The 23,218-nt window shown below is 53.1% G+C and overlaps 1 protein-coding gene across 8 annotated transcripts in view; it reads right to left on the bottom strand.

Annotated features, from left to right (window-relative positions):
* Window positions 1–23,218, bottom strand: part of AGAP3 (ArfGAP with GTPase domain, ankyrin repeat and PH domain 3) — a 56,912-nt gene that overhangs the window by 28,203 nt on the left and 5,491 nt on the right. For 4 of the 8 annotated variants that reach the window (XM_077997726.1, XM_028846478.2, XM_028846479.2 and 1 more), the window contains exon 1: window positions 705–2,831. The exons of 3 other annotated variants lie outside the window; for them this stretch is intronic. In XM_077997726.1, coding sequence (XP_077853852.1) covers window positions 705–1,575 — 871 coding nt within the window. In that variant the 5' untranslated portion in view covers window positions 1,576–2,831. Of the gene's footprint in view, window positions 1–704; window positions 2,833–23,218 lie in introns of those variants that run through there. One more of the 8 variants, XM_028846477.2, reaches the window with a different exon arrangement.

Below are 23,218 nucleotides of genomic sequence, written 5' to 3'. Positions count from 1 at the left end.
GGGTGGGGCCACCCACCACATTCCTGAGCCGGGTGAAAAGGGAGGAGCCTGGTCTGGCCTGGCCCTGTTCTGCCAGGGGCAGGTGGATAGGGAGGCATCTACCCCACCTGCCTCCTCCCTAAGCTCCTCCTTAGCAGGGAGGCCGCCTCCTGGGCTCGCTTCCCTTCAGTCCATTCTCAGAACCTGACTGGCAGGTCCCTTATACCCAGAGCCGTCTGACAGCCAGGCCCCCATCTCTGTCACCTCCAGGTTCCACATGCGTGCTCGGGCCAGCTCTGGGAACCCCTCTCTGGCTGGGCAGCACTGCCCTGGCTTCCAGAGGCACTGTCCCAAGTTTGTGTCAAAGAGTAGTTATGACGACCAGGTCCACAGCAGTCCCTAACCTCAAGCGCGGGGCAGCCGGAGGCGAGCACGCTGCCCCGACAGGGAACTAGGAAAGGTGTCTGGCCTAGCCCAGAGCCCTCTGACTCTGGTGAGTCTCCTTCCTTTCCTGGACCGCACCCGAGAGCGAACCCTCCGGGCGGTCCTCCTGGGTCACTGTCGAAGACCCCAGACGCCAGGCGCGGACGGCACTCGGGCCAGACCACAGACCCGGCTAGCCCCGGACGCGCGCCGCAGCCTGCCTCACCTAGGCGCGCCCGGCCTTTCTCCCGCGAGCTGTTTTCTGCCAGACGCCCCCCAGACCCCCGGGCCAGCCCCCTTACCGCTGGGCGCGCGCAGGAGCTCCGGGGCCGCAGCCGCCCGACGGCTCCACAGCGGCGCGGCGGGCGCGGGCTCCCTCCGGCGGAAGCGGCTGGTGAGCAGCCTCCAGAGGCCGGCGGCGGTGCGGGGGCGGCCGGACTCCGGCGCGACACGCGGGGCGTCGGCGCCCAGCAGGTCGCGGCGGCTGGGGAAGGTGCTCAGGGAGCCGGCGTCGCCGTCGCTACGGGTCCGCGCGCGGGGCGGCCGGGCCAGCAGCCCCGACTCGGAGCGCCGCACCTCCTGGCCGCGGCGCAGGCGGAAGCTGAAGCTCTTCCTGAGTGCCGCCAGGCCGCGCCGGGGCCCCTCCGGCCCGCGCCCGCCGCGCAGCACCGGCCAACGCTGGCTGCTCCACAGCGCCGTGCCGCGTAGGAAGCCCGCGCTGCCTGCGCGCCCCAGACCCGCGCCGGGCGCCTCGGCCGCCGCCAGCTCCAAGCGGTTCACCTCCAGGAAAGTCATGCTGGCCGGCCGGGGCCGCGGAATCGGCTCCCCTCGGGTGCGGCTGCGCCGGGTCGGCGCGGGGCTGGACGCGGGGCTGGGCGCAGGCGAGACGGGCGGTCCCGAGGGCGCCGGGCCCCGGCGGCCGAGGCGCGGGCGCAGGAGGCCGAACAGCAGGCCGCGGGCGCCGGTGGGCGGCTGCTCGGGGCCGCCCGAGCACACGCTCCGCGGCCGCGCCGGCTGCTCACGGGCGGCGCACAGGGCGGCCTGCAGGGCGGCGGCCGCGCGGCCGGCCGGGGCGCCGTGCAGGTCCAGCGAGTCGCAGACGCTGTGGGCGCGGCGGCAAACGGCGGGCCGCTCCCTGGGACAGCTGTCCCCCTGCGGCCAGCCCCGCTCCATGCTCAGGGCCGGCGGGCGCTGGCCAGGCCCATGGCGAGGGGCACAGGGCTGGGCCCGGGCCGGGGCCGCGGCCGGGGCGCACGGACCTCCGGCCTCTGGGCACCTGGTGTGGGCCGAGTTGAGTCCCTCAACTCCTCCACCTCGCGGCCGGCAAGCCCAGACCTGGAGAGGCCGGGAGCCAGCCCAGCCCGGAGAGAGAGGCGGCAAGTCTGGCCTGGAACACCCGGGAACGGCGGGTCGGGTCGGCGCGGCGCGGCGCGGGGGAGCCGGCCTGCTGGGGCAGCCCCCGGGAGCCCTCGGAAAACAGGAAATTCCAGCCCAGGGCTCCTCCTAGGATCAAGCAGGTAGGTGAGGTGCTGTCATTACGAGCAGGCCAACTAAATAACAGTCCTCAGTCCACCACACACTGGGCCCCATTTTGGAGAAAAGTGGGCCATTTCTTATTCTTCAAAAGAAGAGCCAGAAAAGCGAACAACATGAGGCGCCGAAGTATGACAGGCCTGAGTGAGAAGTCAGAGGCAGCCATGCCGGCTCTGCGGGAGAGTCCTCATCTGCAGCACGCGAGCTTCAGCGCGGTGGTCTTGTCTTAGCTTTTGGCTCTGACATTCTGAGGTCGAGAGCTGCTGGCTGCTACAGTTGGCTTCTGTTGATGACTGAGGCTGTCTTCTTTGGAGGTTATAAAATCCGGAAGATACTCATCTGTCTGGACTGAGTTAAGCGTCCTGCCTAAGGGCAGCAGAGAAATCAAAGATAACCTCGGCCGCAGTTCTGGGTGAGTGACTCACTTCTGAGGCCCGGACCTCTCCAGGCCCCTGCTGCTCACTGGGTCTCACCTCCTGTCGGGATGATGGGCCGAGATCAAGTGGTAGCCTGCGGTACTGGCTGGAGCCTGACGTTCTGTAAATGAAAACACTCCTCCAAGCTCCGAAGCCCTTCCAATTCATGACTGTGGGCTGCCTGGACACCCAATAAACCCAGGGCTCACCCAGAATGGGGGCAAGAGCTCCCCGGCTGTGATTGACACTGCATTGTAAACATCAGTCCTCTCCCAGGCTCTGAAGACCAGCCAGTTTCCTGTCATCCACAAAGTCAGAAACCATTGGCTGCCTCAATACCACCGGCAGATCAGGAGAAACCAGTTTAAGTAGTGGCAAGGGACGAGGGGCTTGCATTTCCTTTAAAGAGATAATACTGCCCACTTTTCTCCACCCCCAGTACAGCCCAACTTCCAGTGTCCTTTTCAGTTTTAGAATTCCATGGACCTGGTCAGAGCCAAGTAGGAGATAAAAGTGGCACATTCCTGAGGGGCTGGGTGGGAATGCCTAAGGAAGGCAGGGCCTCTCCATCCTAGGTGCTCCCTGCAGAAAGAGCACTGGAAATTCCCAAGTCCTGGGCTGGATCTCCCAGGCCTGGAGAGGCCCTGGTGGTGAGTTTGTATTTCCATAGGACTAGTTATTAGCGTTCGTGAAGACAGCTTCTTCCCGTACGGGATGCATGTTCACCCCCACAATAGAAGCACCTGCAGAAGCACCCTTCGCGGGTCCTCAGGCAGGCAGAGAGACAAGAACACAACTCAGTGAAGCCAGCCAACGTCACTGAGCTGCAGATCAAAAGGAAATGCATTCTGCCTTGACCTCCCTATCTGCGTGTATCTGTCCTCTCTCACACACAACAGGGAATGGCTGTTCCGCCAAAGAATAAGGCTGCCCACTCACAAGCCCATTCTGCAAGCCAATGAAAATGCAAGCAAAGGGCCGGGCACGGTGGCTCACGCATGTAATTCCAATGCTTTGGGAGGCCGAGGCGGGTGGATCACCTGAGGTCAGGGGTCTAAGACCAGCCTTGCCAACATAGTAAAACCCCATCTCTACTAAAAATACAAAAATCAGGCACCATGTCTCGTGCCTGTAATCCCAGTGCTTTTGGAGGCCGAGGCAGGCAGATCACTTGAGTCCAGGAGTTGGAGACCAGCCTGGGCAACATGGTGAAACCCCGTCCCTACAACAACAACAACAACAAAATGAAAGATTAGCCAGGCATGGTGGTATGAGCCTGTGGTCCCAACTACTTGAGAGGCTGAGGTGGGGATCGCTTGAGCCCAGAGGGTCCAGGTAGCTGTGAGCCAAGATGAAGCCACTGCATTCCAGCCTGGGCCACAGAGCAAGACCCTGTTTCAAGAAATAAATAAATAAGAAGCAAGCACAGGACAGCAGCTATGGGAGCCGACCTCTGGGGACGGAGAGGGGATGGGGACAAGGTACCCGACAGGGGATAGGTCACTTTAGAACCTAGCTGGCTCTTTCAGTGGGAGAACAGAAGGATGGAAAAGAAGGGGGTTAAGGCCCCAGCTGCATACATGCCAGACACAGATAGACACACACACACGTGGGCGTGTGTGTAGTTCTCAGGGAAGGCAGGCAGCAATCCCAGTCCCCAGAAGAACATCTTACAGTCTCAGAAGACACGTAAGTCCCACTGCACCTGCAGAATCAGTCCAAGGAGAAAGTGCCACCTGGGTCAACTCCCAAACCCGGAACAGCTTCCTCTTCCTTACCTGGCTGCCTCCTCCTTCCTAGTCCTTTTCCCCAGAAAGCTTTCCTGACCCGGAGAAACTAGACAGGGAAGGGCACCTGCTCCCACATAAATGTCTCAGGACATCAAGCCAGTCAAAGACCCTGAAAAGGAGAACAGCTTCTGGCACACACCTTTTCCTCATTGGTTCAGCCCAGGGTCAGAGATAAGGTCTCTATTCTGCCCGATAAGATTCTGCTCCAAAGACACACAGCAAACAGCTGTGCTCACACAGAGCCACTACCTACTGGGCCCAAAGGAAATTAGGACAGCCCTAAAAAGCTCCAGGCTGGGATTACACGAACAGGACTGAAATCCCACAACACAAGCCCTCATGTCAGTCTCTGTTTATTAAGGCCACCGGAAGCACCGGACTGAATTTGCCTCTTAGGGGCTGAGAGGCTCTGTGGAAGTTTCTGGGGGACTAAGAGGAAATCTCTCACAAATGCCCGCAGTGTGCATCCTGGGGCAGGACAAACATAGCCTTCCCTGGAGCCAGAGAGCGCAGAAGCCGGGCTCGAGACCCCCTTTTGTGGAATACTTGGACGTCAGGAGGAAAAGCTGACTCTGGTTATGCCCAATGCCTGTGCTAGCCTGGGCCTCGGCTGCCCTGCTTGCATGTGCACAGGGGGCTGAGGGGCCAGGGGGGTCGTGACAGGGAGAGGGAACACCCCTGGGCAGGTGTGAGGTGTGAGACCCTGCCAGAAAGAGAAAGCTGGTCCTGAGGATGTGGGACCTGGTCGCCTCCAGGTGTGTGTTGCTTGATCCACTGGTGAACTTTGGCTGTGCCCACTGCGGCCCATGTGGCCCACAGGGAGCTGGCAGATTTCTTTCGAGGAGATGAGGGAGGATGGATAAGCCTTCTCTTGAAAGCCGGAGCTTGTGGCGGGCTGTGTAGGGGAAGACTCTGGCTTCCTCCAGCTGTCGGGTGCGGTCCCAGAACCACCCTGGCCCTCCCAAACAGGCCCTCCTTGCCCACAAGGTGGCAGCAAAACATCTTCCTGCAGCTGGGCCTTAGGCTGCGGCGGGGAAGGCTGGCGGATGCGAGGGCTAGCCACACCCCCGCCACTGAGCCCGGGAGACAGTGGGGGCCACACCAAGCCCCCTTCGCCACTCAGGACTGGCTGGTGTCCAGCAGGCTATCCAAGTCGGAGCTTAGGGAATCAGAGGAGAAGACGGGGAGGCAGGGGAGAGAACTCAGGACGCCTCCCCAGCGAGGCCACAGTCCTCCCTAAGTGTCCCAGCAGCTGTCCCGAGACAACTTGAGTTGCTGCAGCAGCAGCCATGGACCTAAATTCCACCCCCAACAGCTCCATTAAAGCATCCCCCATCTTCAGTGGCAACACATGAGCTCTGAGGCTGTACAAGCCAAAAACCTGCTAGTATCACCCTCCATTTCCTTCCTTGCCACTCCCCCAGCCCAATCCGTGTCAGTCCTGGTGGCGCTGCCTCCTAAATGTGGCCCAAATCCATCACCAGCTCCTTTCTCCAACTCAAAGGCAAGCCACCATCCTCCTGGGCCTAAGCATCACAGCAGCTTCCTATGGGTCTCCCATCTCCAGCCTCCGTCACCACCAATGCCAGCTGATTTCCTTTACAGCCAGGGTGGACCTCTTCAAACCATAACCTGGTCACCTCTCAGCAAAGCCCTGCAATGGCTCTCCAGCTGGTGGAGAATGGCACCCAAACCCCTTATTCTCTTCCAACGTCCCGTGTGCTCCTGACTACCCGCTTGCTCTCACCTGACCCCCTCCCCAGGACCCACCTCCATCCCCATCCATCGTTAATGCCTCCCGAGCCTCTGCCCTGCTTGTCCCTGAGGTCATTTGGACCGTGGCTGAAGCATCCCTTCCTTGGGAGGCTGAGCATCTCAGTGACCATACTCAACATCATCTAACACTTGCCACTGTCAGCAAGTGCCCCCACAACAGAACCTTGCCAGGTACATGAAAATGGCCAAGATTCCCTGAGTGAATGAGTGAAGGTCTTTGCTGAGCATGCACTGTGCTTCTGGGGCTTTTGGCCTCTTTGTGGGGAGGAAGGCCTAAGAGAGATGGGCCCTGGCTGGGCCAGTCTTTTGAGAGAAGTCATAGGCAAAATAATCTGTGCAGGCCCCAAGTTGAAAGGCACAGCGCACCCTGGAGTTGAGAAAGCTGGATTCAAGTTCAGCCTCTGGCCCCTATTAGTGGGTGATCAGCCACGGTCTCCTTAATCTCAGGTCTGTCTGTAAATCAGGGATCACCCAGCTTCCAGCTAAAGGTGCTGTGCAGGCCAGCACTGTGAGCATGGAGGGCCGCATGGTACCTGGCATGCAGTGGGTGAGCAACAGAAGGAGCTGTTCCTATTGGGCGAGGGAGAGCCAGAGTGGACGCTGGGATTACTGAAACCAGCTCTCTTCATGTCGGAAATCCAGGCAGATGTGATCAGCCCATGAAACCTTAGCAGCTCCCCCTCAGCTCGGCTTTGATTCCCGGGCTGGTCCCTCCACCTCCCCTCTAAGAGACCTCAGAGATAGGGAGGACCTTGGAGAGTCCTGAGTCCTAACCCCCAGGACCTCAGAATGTGACCTTATTTGGAAATAGGGTTGTTGCAGATGTAATTCAGATGAGGTCATACTGGAGTAGGGTGGGCCCTGAATCCAGTATGACTCGTGTCCTTTTAAAAGGGGGGAATTTGGGCACATCGACAGACACAAAGGGAAGTCAATGTGAAGAGATGCAGGGAGAAGACGGCCATCAACAAGCCACGGAGAGAGGTGTGGGGCAGATCTCTCCCTAGTGCCTTCAGAGGGGGCGTGGCCTTTCCCACACCTTTATCTCAGACATCTGGCCTCCACAACTGTGGCACAAGAAACTTTTCGGTTTTTGAGACAGGGTCTCCTTCTGTTACCCAGGCAATCACAGCTCACTGCAGCCTCGACTTCCTAGGCTCAAGCAATCCTCCTGCCTCGGCCTCCCAAGTAGCTGGGACTTTAGGCATGCAACACCATGTCCAGCTATTTTTTCTACTTTCTTTTTTTAAAAAAAACAGAGGTGGGGGTCTCACTATGCTGCCCACACTGGCCTAGAACTCCTGGGCTCAAGCGATCATCTGGCCTTGACCTTCCAAAGTGCTGGGATTACAGGCGTGAGCCACTGCAGCCAGCTAGGAACAGACTTAGGTCGTTTCAAACCACCCTGTTTACAATGGTTTATTACCACAGCCCTAGGAGGCTGTGGGCTCTCCAGAAAAGCTAGTGCATGCCGGGAAGAACACACAGGTGTTTTCTGAGCAGGTCCGGGTCCCCTTAATCCCCGCCATGGGTTCCAGGTTCAGAACTCGTGTTCTGGTTCATCCTCTCCTTTTAGAGATGAGGGCAGTGACACCTAGAGAGGGGAAGTAACTTGCTTGCAGTTACACAGCCCAGCAGTGACAGAGTCTGGGCAGGGCCCAGGACTCCAGAATCCCAGGCTGGAGCTTGGGCCCTCTAAGTCATCATTTCACATTATTTTTTTGAGGGCTTACTAAGTGCATTCAGGGCAAGCAGACTGAAGTCTCTGCCCCATCCTGCCTCAAGGTGACGGCTGGCAGTCTGGACTGGCGTAGGACCCAGCCTACATCCCTGGGACCCTCTGAGGGCTGCTCAGAGGCCCAGGGATTCTGCCCCATCTCCAGAGGTCAGGGTGTTGGTCTGAGAGCTCCCCAGTGACTTTGCTCCTCTCCTCCCCAGGGAAAAGCTGAGGGAGAGAAGGCGGCAGAGGGGCTGGTGGCAGAGAGAGCCACAGGACTGAGGGCAATGCATGGCGCAGGGAAACAGATTACCCCAGGATGGGGGTGGGAATGGCTGTCATTCCAGCTGAAAATGGCCTTTCGACACCAGGCTGGTGACATAGCGGTATTGTAGTACTATAGATGGTACTTGAGAGTAGTTTGTTTACCTGTCTATCCACGAGCTCTGTGCTGGGCACAATGGTGGACAGGACGAAGGCTCTCCCCTGGAAGACTTGGTCCCTCAGCATCTCCCCCATCTGGCCTCCTGGCTTTGTCCCATCTGGCCATGTTCTAAGACCCTGGGAGTGCCCCTGACGCCACTCTAGCTCTGACCAGCAACAGCAGCTGTGGGCTTGGCTCTGCTTTCTAGCAGCTCCTCCCTGGAGAGGAACGCAACCAGCATGTGCCACACCCCCGGTGTGGGCTGGTGCCATGCCAGGGGCTCCTGCGCCTCGCGGCATCTCCAGCCTTCCCATGGCCTGAAGGGTGGGGGCAGGAGGTGAGCCACCACCACAGGGTGGGACGGAGAGGGCTCCGGCCTTAGAATGTGAAGCATCGTACGGCCCTATGCTGTGTTGCACCTTTTCCTCACAACTTTGACCCATCGCCTACACTTTCAACATTGAAACATGTTGTTCTCTTTTTACAACTGAGCAGGCAGCCCAGCTGAAGTCCCATGAGCTAGAGTTCTGCCTCTTCTAGCCCAGTGAGTCTCTAAAATACATTCCAAGTATGAGATTAATTCCCTGTCAGCAGCACCAGCACTTCCACTTGTCTTTATATTTTTTACAAAAGGCCTCCCAAAGTACTGGGATTAGAGGCATGAGCCATGGTGCCCGGCCACAAAAGCAAAAAAAAAAATTTTTTTTTTTTGAGCCGGAGTCTCGCTCTTGTCACCCAGGCTGGAGTGCAATGGCACGATCTCAGCTCACTACAACCTCCGCCTCCCGGGTTCAAGTGATTCTCCCGCCTCAGCCTCCTGAGTAGCTGGGATTACAGGTGCCTGCCACCACACCCAGCTAAATTTTGTATCTTTAGGAGAGACGGGGTTTCACCATATTGGCCAGGGTGGTCTGGAGCTCCTGACCTCAGGTGATCTACTTCCCTTGGCCCTCCAAAGTGCTGGGATTATAGGCGTGAGCCACCACACCCGGCCGCAAAATATTTTTATAAACAGAAGATGCAATAAAGTGTTCAAATCATTGCACTAATTTTGCAGGACTGATGTGGAGGAGGTGTGGAAAACAGCTCTGGAAGTGCAGCTGCAGATGTACGAAGGTGCTGCACTGCGAGGGGCACTCTAGACAAGTGCAGGTAACAATGCAGCGATTTTTAAAAAGATTCAGACAGGCTGAGAGTCTAGTGGACAGAAGTTTAAAAGCACCTGAGAGGCCAAGCACGGTGGCTCATGCCTGTAACCTCAGCACTTGGGAGACTGAGGTGGGCGAATCACCTGAGGTCAGGAGTTCAAGATCAGCCTGGCCAACACGGCGAAACTTCATCTCCACTAAGAATACAAAATTTAGCTGGGCGTGGTGGCACGTGCCTGTAATCCCAACTACTCAGGAGGCTGAGGCAGGAGAATTGCTTAAATCCGGGAGGAGGAGGCTGCAGTGGGTCAAGACTGCACCACTGTACTCCAGCCTGGGTGACAGAGTGAAACTCCATCTAAAAAAAAAAAAAGCATCTGAGGCTGGTGTTGCATGCCTGTAGTCCTAGCTACTCAGGAGGCTGAGGTGAGAGGATCGCTTGAGCCTGGGAGGTGGAGGTTGCAGTGAGCCAAGATTGTGCCACTGTCCTCCAGCCTAGGCAACAGAGTTAGACCCAGTCTCGAAAAAATAAATAACTTAACTTAATATAAATTTTTGCAAAGACTCTTTTACCAGCCTGAAGAGACAAAAGGAAAGACCTCACAGCCAGATCTGCTGTGTTTTGAGGAGTGATTTTCTTTCTTCCCCTTGAAGAGGAAAAAGCGATTTTCACTGGTACATTTAAAGTCCCCCAACTATGGGAAGGTACCAATTCTGGACAAGTGCCACTGCAACACAATGTTCAGAGTACCTGAACTTTCAGCTCTGCTCGTCGGGCAGAAATTCACTGCTGGCCACTGACAGGTCTGTTTCATATTTCAAAGGAATATTGGGTGCTACAAATAGGAACTGAGAGGTAAAGTTATTAAACTCATTAAACCTGTGATTGGTTGGTGTTTTCCTGTCATTTTAAGAGACTAAATATGGGGGGCAAATGTCACAATTAAACATGAGCTGACTTAAAAACAACAAAAAAAAAACAACTCTTACCTAGCATAGGTGGGTGGCAATGCTTGACTCTGTGTGTGTGTGTGTGTGTGTGTGTGTGTGTGTGTGTGTGTGTGTGTATGTGGTGTTGGGGGGTGGAATGGAGGGGTTGGAGACAGGCTCTGTTCCCCAGGCTGGAGTGCAGTGGCAAGATTACAGCTTACTGGAGCCTCCAGCCCCCCGGGCTCATGAGATCCTCCTACCTCAGCCCCACAAGTAGCTGGGACCACAGGTGTGTGTCAACTATGCCTAGCTAATTTTTTTTCTTTTTTTTTTTTTTGTAGAGACGGAATTTCCCTATGTTGCCCAGAGTGGTCTGAAACTCCTGGCCTCAAATGATCCTCCCACCTCAGCCTCCCAAAGTGCTGGGATTACAGGTGTGAGCCTCCATGACTGGCATAACACTTGATTTTTTAAAAAGTCAGATACAAATTTTTATGTAACAAAATTGTATGGACCTGTATAAAAAAATGCAAGAAAATATCAAAATAATGATGAAATGGTGACAGTGGCTGCCTGCCTCTGGTTAGAATTACTGGTGACTTCTTTTGCTTCTTTTATGTTTTTCTGCAGTAAGTGTACATCACCCTGTTTTCTGAAATATTTACAGATGATACATTACTTTATAAAAAGAAACAGAAGACTGTTCCCCATTGGAATGAGGAGAGCAAATTTTTCTGAGTCAGACTCTGAGGGGATACAAAGGAAGAAAACAAGCTGTGACTAGTATAAATGTGCACTATGCCAATCTTTTTTCAATTGTATTTCAGGGTATGAAAACATTCACAACATGCTCAGAAAACCGCTGTTTGGGCCGCATGCCTTCTTCCCTCTCCTTAACACGGGTGCGTCCTGAGTAACTGTCCCCCCAGCTCCTGCTCACACTGCAGTTCACACCAAACTGCCAAGTCAGGGGCACCTGGAGCCCTCCCCAGGCCACTGGGTTGGCTCTAGCTTGCTCCAGTGGCCTGGCTTCATAGCATCTCACAGTATGAATGTTCTGTCCATTCTTCAACCCTTCTCCTGCTGAGGGACACTCACGTCACTTCCTTCTTTTTTAGCTACTACAAGCAAGGCTGAAATGGATACTGTGTGCCTATGGTGTGTTCTTCTCAAGGCATGTGAATGTTTCATGTGAATGGATAACGCCCAGTTACTTTTCCAGCTTGATTGTAGCAATCCCTTCTCCTGCTCTCCACCAGCAGTGGGTGAGGATGTTCATGCACCCTGTGCGCCAGCAGTCTGCTCTTCCAACCGGGGAACCAGCCCCTGGCTCTTCTGATGGGCATGTCCCTGATTACTAGTGAGGTTGCGCCTTTTCATGTTCGTCAACAACACAAAGCATTTCCTCTTCTTTCATTTGTCTTGATCCTACTCTTTGCCTGTCTTTTCTTTTCTTTTTTTTTTTGGCCTGTTTTTCTCTTGGGTTTTTCAAATCTTTTCCTTAATCTGCAGGAGCTCTTCGTACAGCGGGCATGTGAAGCATGTATCCGGCACATGTGCACTGCAAGCAGCTTCTCCTGCTTTATGACCCAGAATGTAATTACATCTGCTAGTTTTGTAACTGGTTATAACATTTGAACAACAAAATCCATGACACAAGGGCGACACTAAAGATAAGAGGTGGGGAGATGCTGTTCTTAACAGAAGAACACTGGCTAATACTTATAGAAAGATTGTGGGGTTTACGGCCACCTTGACAACCCCAATATCATCAACTCAGGCAAGGATCATTAATGGACGCTAAAACCATCAGGTGAACAGTTGTGGTGGGCAGTTTATTTTGAGGGTGTGGAATGATCACCCCCACAGACCACTTACTAATTACAGAGGAAGGAAAGGAACCTTCACAATGGGGAGACCTGGTCCTCATGCCCCTGACAGCACTAAGGGCGTGGTCCTGTGGAGGAACGGGGTGTTCCTGCTGAGCTTCCAGATCACAGTTCAGTTCAAAGACCCCACAAGGGAGAAAGGAACAAGAGAGAAAACACCCAGCACCAGCCAGCCCACGGTTCCAGGACTCGGGCCTTCTACAGGAAAATGGGTCCTGGCCCTACAGTAAGTCTACGTCATGGGGGAAAAGGTATCACATTGGACCCTGTTCCATCCTTATCTAGGAAAACAAAAAAAGCTCTATAAGACCTTTCAGGCATGTCTGGGGAAGTGTGGTTATGGGTCAGCTATTAAATGATATTAGGAAATTCTTCCGACCTTTCTGGGTGCTATTCTGGTGTTACGGGTGTGTAGAGTAATGTGCCTGTCCTCAGGAGATGCCTGCTGAAGAGCTTGGGAAGATGTGTCAGTGTGTCTACAACTGCTGAAAAAAACATATGTGAGAGCGAGACAGTGACAGAGAGCCAGCAAATGCGGTAAAATGTTAATAATGATCACATTTTTAAATGCTGTCATTTTTCAAAATAAAAAGCTGGGGGTGGGGGGAATTTGTCAGTCTGTTCCTCTATAAATTCTGGGTTTTCTGTCCGCTTAAGAGGATCTCTCATCCTAAGATTAGACAACATTCTTCTACATTTCTGCTCTGTTTTTAAAGGTCTTATCTTTTTCCCTGTGCATAAAGGTGGCAGCACAGGCTCCAAAGCCAGATTTCCTGGGTACAGGTCCTGTCTCCACCATTTGAATGAGCAGCCTTGGGCCATTTACTTTACATCTTTGTACCTCAGTTTCCTCATCTGCAAAATGGGGTTAATACTACCCTGCAGGGATGCTCCAAAAATTGCAGGAATATGAGAAGGGCAAGTAAGCACATAGGCAGTGCCTGGCACAGTATGAGCACTAAAAGAAAGGCATTCTTTCTTGTGTGTGTTTTTTCAGAGGCAAGGTCTTGCTAAATATAGTCCAAGCTGGGGTGCAGTAGCACAATCATAGCTTATCTAACTGCAGCAGCCTCCCATGTGGCTGAGACTACAGGAGTGTACCACCACACCTGGCTAAGTTTTAAAAATTTTTTGTAGAGGCTGGGTGCAGTGGCTCATGCCTGTAATCCCAGCACTTTGGGAGGCCGAGGGGCACTGCTTGAGTCCAGGAGTTCGAGACCAGCCTGGACAACATGGAGAAACCTCGTCTCTACTAAAAATAGAAAAATTTCAAGCCTGTAATCCCAGCACTTTGGAAGGCCGAGGTGGGTGGATCACGAGGTCAGGAGATCGAGACTATCCTGGCTAACATGGTGAAACCCCTTCTCTACTAAAAATACAAAAAACTAGCCGGGCGTGGTGGCGGGCGCCTGTAGTCTCAGCTACTTGGGAGGCTGAGGCGGGAGAATGGCGTGAACCCGGGAGGCGGAGCTTGCAGTGAGCCGAGATCACGCCACTGCACTCCAGCCTGGGAGACACAGCGAGACTCCGTCTCAAAAAAAAAAGAAAAATTAGCTGGGTGTGATGGTGTATGTCTGTAGTCCTGGTCTGTAGTCCTGGCTACTTGGGAGGCTGAGGTGGAAGGATCACCTGAGCCCGGGGTGCAGAGGTTGCAGTGAGCTAAGATCACACCATGACATCGTGCTCCAGCCTGAGCCACAGAGCGAGACCCTGTTACTATGTTGCCTAGGCTGGTCCCAAACTCTTTTAGGCTCAAGTGATCCTCCTGCCTTGGCCTCTCAAAGTGCTGGGATTACAGGCATGAGCTACCACACTACCATTCTTTCTGAGATAGCAGATCTGGTCCTGCTGTCCCTGGCTTAGAACCTGTAACTCCTGTCACCTGCAGCAGGAGCTGTCAATCTTGTGACATTTGCAGCACAAACACAAAGTGCTGGAGTGTGGGGTGGCACATTTGAGTAGTTTGAAAACATACTGCACCAGCAATTTTAATAATAAAATCACTACTGCAGTGAAGCCACATCTAGTGGTACCTACTGGGCTGCAGGCTTGCCAAAGCTCTGGGCCGCCGTCCTCATGCCCCAGGCCACTGCACAGAAACCTGCTCACCACCCTCAGCACATGCTCTGAGGATGCTCCTGAGTGGAGATGCTTTGCTTTTCAGTCAGCTGATGTTCCAGGCCCGTCTCCCACTCAGAGCAAAGGGACTGCACCTCGAGGCACACCCACATGGCCCACTCCCAGCCTAAGCAGGGCTGTCATCTGCACCTCTGCTTTATTTTACCCTTGCTCAAGTTTTGGGGTCACCTGGGAAGGAAGGGCTCATGGCACCACTGCCCCCAGGTTCAGAGCTCACCACACATCTCTCAGGGGCTGCTGCACGGCTCAGGACCCACACAGAGAAGTGCCGGGCACAGAGCAGGCTCAAGTGGCACCTCACACCAAGCCTCTCCCAGGCATGGAAGCCAGGAGGGTTCTTGGTGCTCCACAGCCAAGGGATGTGATGAGAATCTAGTAACATGGGTTCAGGGCCGGGCGCGGTGGCTCAAGCCTGTAATCCCAGCACTTTGGGAGGCCGAGACGGGCGGATCACGAGGTCAGGAGATCGAGACCATCCTGGGTAACACAGTGAAACCCCGTCTCTACTAAAAATACAAAAACTTAGCCGGGCGAGGTGGCAGGCGCCTGTAGTCCCAGCTACTCGGGAGGCTGAGGCAGGAGAATGGCGTGAACCCGGGAGGCGGAGCTTGCAGTGAGCTGAGATCCGGCCACTGCACTCCAGCCTGGGTGACAGAGCGAGACTCCGTCTCAAAAAAAATAAAAAAAATAAAAAAAAAAACCAAACATGGGTTCAGGACGGCATCTCCCTCCTAAACAGCACCGCAGCTGGGGGAGCACGAAATCCTCACAAGATCCTCTTGGAGTTGGGCTTGGGACACCCCATCTGAGATGCCACAAAGGGTGCACTGCAGGCAGGGGCTGCCCCCTGCAGCCTGTCCTCAGGCTCCCACAAAGCCCCAGGTCCTCCCCGACATTCACAAGAGCGGGTGGGAAGGGATCGGTCACTGACTGCTGCAGCACTGCAGGCTCTTCCCGGCACAGTCCATGAGCGCCTCATTTCCAAGGTGGGGGGCTCTCCAAGGTGGGGGGCTCTCCTTGTTTCTCAGCCACGAAGTGGGCGGAGAGACAGGGGGCTTCCTCCTATGCCACACAGCTTCCAAGAGTACGTGTGTGTTTGCACACTTTCTGCTATTACATATATTACTTAGTATGGAACAAACGCAAACAAAAAACACTTACAGAAATGGCCCCTGCCTAAAATGCCAGGATGGGGTGAGGAAAGACTATGGCTTTGCTGACTGAGGCCTCTGTCACGATCCCGAGGGAAGCCCCTAGCAGGTGGCCAAGATGCTGACTGACAGTGGCAGCAGCCCAGTCCCTGGGCCCGTGTGCACTTCATCTCGCAAGAGCAGGATCTGGGCTCCACCCTCCCACCTAGCACAGGACCCAAGGTGGGAACATGAGTACCCCTTAACATTAACACACTTTGTCACCTACCACACACAACAACAGTTGTACTTCTAGGTTTTAAGAAAACACACAGGGACAGAAAACTACTGTGAATTCAGCAAGACTTTTAAATGGACTTGTCTGTTGTCAATCACCACTCGGTGCGTGCTCGACAGAGTAGTATTTGTTACGTGACTGAGAAGGGCACATTATTCTGATTTTTTTTTGGTGGGGGCGGCGGAGGCTTGCTCTGTCACCCAGGCTGGAGTGCAGTGGCGCAATCTCGGCTCACTGAAAGCTCCGCCTCCCAGGTTCCGCCATTCTCCTGCCTCAGCCTCCCGAATAGCTGGGACTACAGGCGCCCACCACCATGCCTGGCTAATTTTTTGTATTTTTAGCAGAGACAGGGTTTCACTGTGTTAGCCAGGATGGTCTCGATTTCCTGACCTCGTGATCCACCCGCCTCGGCCTCCCAGAGTGCTGGGATCACAGGCGTGAGCCACTCTGCCCAGCCCTGAATTTTTTTTTTTTTTTTTTTTTTTTGAGACGGAGTCTCGCTCTGTCGCCCGGGCTGGAGTGCAGTGGCCGGATCTCAGCTCACTGCAACCTCCGCCTCCCGGGTTTACGCCATTCTCCTGCCTCAGCCTCCCGAATAGCTGGGACTACAGGCGCCCGCCACCTCGCCCGGCTAGTTTTTTGTATTTTTTTTAGTAGAGACGGGGTTTCACCGTGTTAGCCAGGATGGTCTCGATCTCCTGACCTCGTGATCCGCCCGCCTCGGCCTCCCAGAGTGCTGGGATTACAGGCTTGAGCCACCGCGCCTGGCCCTGAATTTTTAATATAATCTTTTGAAAAGTTGAATCAGGCCGGGAATGGTGGCTCACACCTGTAATCCCAGTGCTTTGGGAGGCCGAGGCGAGTGGACTGCCTGTGGTCAGGAGTTCGAGACCAGTCTGGCCAACATGGTGAAAACCCGTCTCTACTAAAAATACGAAAAAATTAGCCAGCTGTGGTGGCATGCCCCTGTAATCCCAGCTACTCGGGAGGCTGAGGCAGGGGAATTGCTTGAACCAAAGAGGTGGAGGTTGCAGTGAGCCAAGATTGTGCCAGCGCACTCCAGCCTGGGCGACAGAGCGAGACTCTGTCTCAAAAAAAAAAAAAAGACTGGGCTATAATCCCAGCACTTTGGGAGGCCGAGATGGGCAGATCACAAGGTCAGGAGATCGAGACCATCCTGGCTAACGTGGTGAAACCCCGTCTCTACTAAAAATACAAAAAAATTAGCCGGGCGTGGTGGCGGACGCCTGTAGTCCCAGCTACTCAGGAGGCTGAGGCAGGAGAATGGCGGGAACCCGGGAGGCAGAGCTTGCAGTGAGCCAAGATCATGCCACTGCACTCCAGCCTGGGCGACAGAGCGAGACTCCATCTCAAAAAAAAAAAAAAAAAAGTTGAATCAAAGAGGGTACACTTCAGTATTCAATTTTTACAACCAATAGGCATGTGTTATTTATTTATTCATTTATTTATTTATTTATTTATTTTTAGGCAGACTGGTCTTGCTCTGTCACCCAGGCTGGAGTGTAGTGGTGTGATCACGGCTCACTGAAGCCCTGACCTCTGGGTTCAAGCAGTCTGCTCACCTCAGTCTCCTGAGTAGCTGGGACTATAGGTGCACACCACCATACCTGGCTAATTTTTAAATTTTTTTTTGTAGGGATGGGGTCTCACTATATTGCCCAGGCTGGTCTCAAGTGATCTGCCCACCTTGGCCTCCCAAAGTGGCACCCAGTTCCATGTGTTATGTGTGTGTGTGTGTGTGTGTGTGTGTGTGAGAGAGAGAGAGCGAGAGAGAGAGAGAGAGCGCGCGCGCACGCCAGGGTCTCCCTCTGTCACCCAGGCCGAAGTGCAGTGGTGCAATCTTGGCTCACTGCCCCTCTGCCTCCCAGGTTCAAGCAATTCTCCTGCCTCAGCTTCTGGAGTAGCTAGGACTGGAGGCACACGCCACCATGCCTGGCTAATTTTCATATTTTTTGTAGAGACAGGGTTTCGTCATGCTGGCCAGGCTGATCTTGAACTCCTGACCTCAAGTGATCCGCCCACCTCGGCCTTCTAGAGTGCTGGGATTATAGGCATGAGCCACAGGGCCCGACCTAAACCTCTTTTCTTTACAAATTATCCAGCGTCAGGTGTCTCTTTATAGCAACATAAGAACTGACTTATACAATTTTGAATATACTGGATTAAATAAAATATATTAAAATTAATCTCACTTTTAAAAAACCTTTTTAATATGGCTACTTGAAAACTGAAAATCAGGCCAGGCACGGTGTCTCACTTAGGCCTGTAATCCCAGCACTTTGGGAGGCCAATGTGGGAGGATCACTTGAGGTCAGGAGTTCGAGACCACCCTGGCCAACATGGTGAAACCCCATCTCTTAGCTAGGTATGGTGGAGCATGCCTGTAATCCCAGTTACTCAGGAGGCTGAGGCAAGAGAATCGCTTGAACTGGGGAGGCGGAGGTTGCAATGAGCTGAGATCACATCACCGCATTCCAGCATGGGCAACAGAGTGAGACTCCACCTCCAAAAAAAAAAAGAAAATTTAAAATCGGCCGGGCACGGTGGCTCACATCTGTAATCCCAATACTTTGGGAGGCTAACGCAAGCAGGTCACTTGAACTCAAGAGTTCAAGACCAGCCTGGCCAACATGGTGAAACCCTGTCTCTACAAAAAATACAAAAATTAGCCAGGCATGTTGGCATGTGCCTGTAATCCCAGCTACTCAGGCGGCTGAGGCATGAGAATTGTTTGAACTCGGGAGGCAGAGGTTGCAGTGACCTGAGATCACACCACTGCACTCCAGCCTGGGCAACAAAGCAAGACTCTCTCTCATTTAAATAAAAAAAAAAAAAAAAAAAGAAAGAAAGAAAGAAAAAGAAAATTTAAGTTCACACATGTGACTCGCCCATGTCTACTGCACAGTGCTGAATCAGAGAAAACAACAACAGGCAAAACATCAAAGATGACCCTGGGTGCTCGTGGTAATGTGCAGGCCCTGTGACAGCCCTGCCCCCTCTGGTCCCTGCCCCTGGGCCTGGATGAGCTAGACCGACGTACTCCACACTCTGCCACCTGGGCTCTCAGGCTCAGGTCTGGAAACGGTCATTCCCGTGATCTCATGCAGCCCTCACCTCACACACCCCTATGCAGGCAGTGATGACAGCCGAGCCTCTGAGATAAGTAATGAGACAGTTGCCACCCAGGGCGCACATCCTCAGGGCGGCTGCTGCTCTAAAAACTCTGCAGACGTTAACTGATTTGCTTCTCACACCCACACCATGAAACGGATGCCCATGTTTTACCAATGGCAAAGCTAAGACACAGAGGCGTTAAGGAACTCACCCAAGGTCACACAGCTCCCAAGTGGTAGGTCTGGGACTCAAATCTAGGCAGCCTGGCTCCACAGCCCAGGTTCTTAACCTCTACTCTATTCAGGCCCTGAGAGAAGAAATGAAGGCCAGGCTTCATTCCACATCACCCAATATAGAACCATCCAGAACAATCTAGAAGCAATAATGGGGTAGCGGGGGGTGGTGGTGGAGGGTGCTGCTTCAGAGTGATGGACAGCCTCCAAAATGTCCCAACTCTTCTCCAACAAAGGCTCTGGGGCTTGCCTTTCTGGTATCTTTTTTTTTGTTTTTTTTTTTTTGTACAACTGTGATTGGACAAGACATTTAGAGCATCTTTAACCAAAACATCCTCCAGGCACAGAAGTGCCATCCACCAGTGCCTGGAAAAGCCCAGGCCCAGGAAGGGGTGGGGATCCCAGCAGAAGCAGAGCAGAGATCCCTGGAGGGGTCTAGACTTTTCGGTCCTCCCTCTGCCCCTGTGACAGGCTTTGATCCCACTCCAGGCCCTGGGGTTTCAGGTTTGCAAGCTATCAAAACACCAAACTGAAAAGGCAAAAGGGAAGCTGCTGTAGGCAGGCACCCCTACAGTGGCAAGGAGGAGTTCTGGCAGAAAAAGGAACAGGCACAAAGCCCTAAGGCACAGCCATCTGGGGATATGGTATGGAGCAGGCACAGCCAGCCTCAGCCTCCTGGGTGGCCCAGAGGATGGCACTGTCTGCTCAGCTCAGGGCACATTGAGGCCAAAGTACTGATTATGGGGCTCAGACAGTGCCTCACTTGCAGCAGACAGATAGATGTACATTGTAGAAAAACCTACATTAAAAGAGATTAAAACAGTCTTCAACTCAATATTGGGAGGTGGAGGCAGGAGGATCACTTGAGGCCAAGAGTTTGAGACCAGCCTGGGCGACACAGAACCTGTCTCTACAAGGCAATTTTAAAAATTATTAGTTAGATGTGGTGACACATGCCTGAGTCCCAGCTACTGAAGAGGCTGAGGTGGGAGGATTGCTTGAGCTTAGGAGTTTGAAGTTGCAGTGAGCTATGATCGCGTCACTACACTCCAGCCTGGGTGACAGACCAATATTCTGAGGAAGGAAGGGAGGAAGAAAGGGATGGAGGGAAGGAGGAAGGAGAGGAGGGAGGGAGGGAGGGAGGGAGGGAGGGGAGGCCAGGCATGGTGGCTCACACTTGAAATGCCAGCACTTTGGGAGGTCAAGACCGGAAGATCACTTGAGGCCAGGAGTTTACAACCAGCCTGGGCAACATAGTGAAACCCCATTTTTACAAAAAGAAAAAAGAGTAACAAACCAAGAGTAAAATGAAAAAAGGATATGTAGAGAATGAACAAAATGCAAATGACCCCCCAAAGATGTTTTAATATTGAATCTCACTAATAGTCAAAGTGAATCCAATAATTAAATAGCTAGTGATGAACTAGTAATCAAAGTCAAGCAAAGTAAAACAACGAGGGTCATTTAGTCTTTTTTTGTTCTTACATATCAGATGGAGAAGGGGTCCCGGGGAAGTGAGGCAGGGAACTCCAGGCTGTCTCTATGCCTGGAAAGCAAATGGCCTTTCTGGAGGGCAGTGTGCCAGAGTGCCGCAAAAGCCCTAAAAATGTGCCGACCCCAGCGTCTGACCATTTTCTTCTGAAAATTTGTCCAAAAGCAATAATGAGACAAGCGTACAAGGAGTTACATAATAAACAGCATTCCCTTACACAGGATACTCTGCCACCTTTCAGAATAATGCCTGATATTTCACCTGTGCTTATGATGCGCTAGGCACTGTTCTAAACACACCAGAGAGGGGGTCTCAATCCTCAGCATTACCAAGTGGCAGAGGCGGTGGCAGCTTTGTCATGACCCATCCCAGGTAAGGAAACGGAGGCACAGAAAATCTCACCTCTCCCCACAGGATCCCTTCTGATTATCAGTTCCTGGAGGGCTCCAAGGTAGCGCATCTCAAAGTGCTGCAGGGACAGAGGCAGCCTCAGAACAGATCTTAGGGACCCCAGCTCAGGTCCTCATTTGACAGACAAGACCCCTGGCCAGGGAGACAAGCCTGGCCTGTTCCAGATACTCACGCCAGGGTCACAGCTAGCTGCATAGACAACCAGAATGTGACTCTCGGAAGATGCGTCCAGAGCAGACTTGCCCCAGCTCTCACAGCCAGTTAGTGGCAGAACAGGGACGGGAACCCAGGTATCCTGACTCCCAGCCTAGGAGCTGCCAAATACGTAAATGAATGCAGGAGCCTCCTTTTGTGAATCTCTGGCTCCCCTTCTCCCAGCAAAGCATTTTCCACAACAATCCCACGTTTGCTGCAAAAGCCTAGTAACAGCAAATCCAGCGAAGAGTCGAAGAGTCGTTCATAGAAAAAAGACCAGAAGGATGCAGATCTGACCGCCCACCGCAGATCCCCCCAGGAGAGGGGAGGCCGGGCAGCCACCTTCCTACTTCTACATGTGAATGGCTTTTAACAAGCATGTATTTACTTTCTTTTTTTTTTTTTTTTGAGACGGAGTCTATCTCAGCTCACTGCAAGCTCCGCCTCCCGGGTTTATGCCATTCTCCTGCCTCAGCCTCCGGAGTAGCTGGGACTACAGGCGCCCACCACAGCGCCCGGCTAATTTTTTGTATTGTTTTTAGTAGAGATGGGGTTTCACCGTGTTAGCCAGGATGGTCTCGATCTCCTGACCTCGTGATCTGCCCGTCTCAGCCTCCCAAAGTGCTAGGATTACAGGCTTGAGCCACCGCGCCCGGCCCATGTATTTACTTTCATCCCTTAAACACATTAAAATGAAATTTGAATTAAATATGCATTTGGGCACGGTGGTGGCTCATGCCTGTAATCCCAGCACTTTGGGAGGCCGAGGTGGAAAAATCGCTTGAATCCAGGAGTCTAAGACCAGGCTGGACAACATAGCAAGACCCCATCTCTACAAAGAATGAAAAAATTAGCTGGGTGTGGTGGTGCATATCTGCAGTCTCTGCTACCTGGGAGACTGAGGTGGAGGATCGCTTGAGCCCAGGAATTTGAGGCTACAGTGAGCTAGGACTGTACCACTGCACTTCAGCCTGGACAACAGAGTGAGACCCTGTCTCCAAAAATATATATACACACATATATACATATATATTTTATATATATATATGTTTCTTAAGCAAACATCTGTCTACTATATGCTACATCCGTGCTACCCATGGGAGAGAGACGCCTCAGAGAGCCACCATTCAATTCAGTTGGAGACTGAAGACATCCAGAAGAAAATTATAGTGGGGAGCAGAAGAAAATTATAGTAGGGAGCAGGAGTCCTAGTTCACCCTAAAATTATATTCTAAAGGCTTCCAAGAGTTAAACTCTGGTCTGTTTGACTCTCATAAAGTTTCCTGTAGAAGCAGCTTTTAAGGGCTGATGTGGTGTGGCCACCAAAACTTATTCAGCCCATACATGCAAGGCAAACCACAGAGACCTGGAGTTGGAGAACCAGAGGAAATCCCTGCATCCTCCGCTCACTGCATGGCTTCAGGAAAGTTACTTAATCTAGGACCTAGGCTGTCTCACTTGTGAAATGGAAATGATACTTGCAAATCCAAAAAAGACCCTCCTCTCGGAAAATAAACTATGAGATACAAAGTGTTGCACAGCCTCATTCCAACCCCCAGCAGTGAGCCTGGCAGAGGGAAGAACATTCTTGGGTGGAACATGCACCACCCAGTCTCTGCACCCTCAAAGCAGGTGGCTGGGCTCACCCCACCTCCCCACCTCAACTCTGCGCTCCAAAATGAGCTCCCTTATTGCTTGGCCTGCATGGTTTAAGTCAGCTAGGGGTCAGGAGGAAAGCATCTGATTAAACTAATTTCCAGTTACCTGAATATTAAAAAGAAACTAACACAACAGGTGGATGTTTAGGCAATGCCACACAGGGTCATGGGAGTGCTTATGGGGGTGTCTGTCTCCCCACAGCCTCGGCTTTCCCAGGCTACATCTGCTTTCCAAGAAGGGTACCTCGCTCCCTCTGCTTCTGGGCCAGGAATGTGCTGACAGCTGGTAGGGGGCTCACAAGCACAAACGAGTGGTGTGGACACTGGCGTGGCTCAAGCCTTGTTAAAGGCTTAAACCCTCGTGACGCCCATCTCCTGCAGAATGACGCACCAACTCCTGTGGTTTCTAGGAACACGGCAGGGTGGAAATAAATACTGGAGAAAGCATGAAATACTCCTTCACCAGGGTCCTGCCCACCTCACCCACCCATCTCCTACAACT

The sequence above is a fragment of the Macaca mulatta genome, chromosome 3 (assembly GCF_049350105.2).
Source record: "Macaca mulatta isolate MMU2019108-1 chromosome 3, T2T-MMU8v2.0, whole genome shotgun sequence".
In the NCBI taxonomy this organism is placed as follows: domain Eukaryota; kingdom Metazoa; phylum Chordata; class Mammalia; order Primates; family Cercopithecidae; genus Macaca; species Macaca mulatta.
Note: the sequence above shows the minus strand (reverse complement) of the source record. Positions and strands in the feature narration are given on the sequence as shown.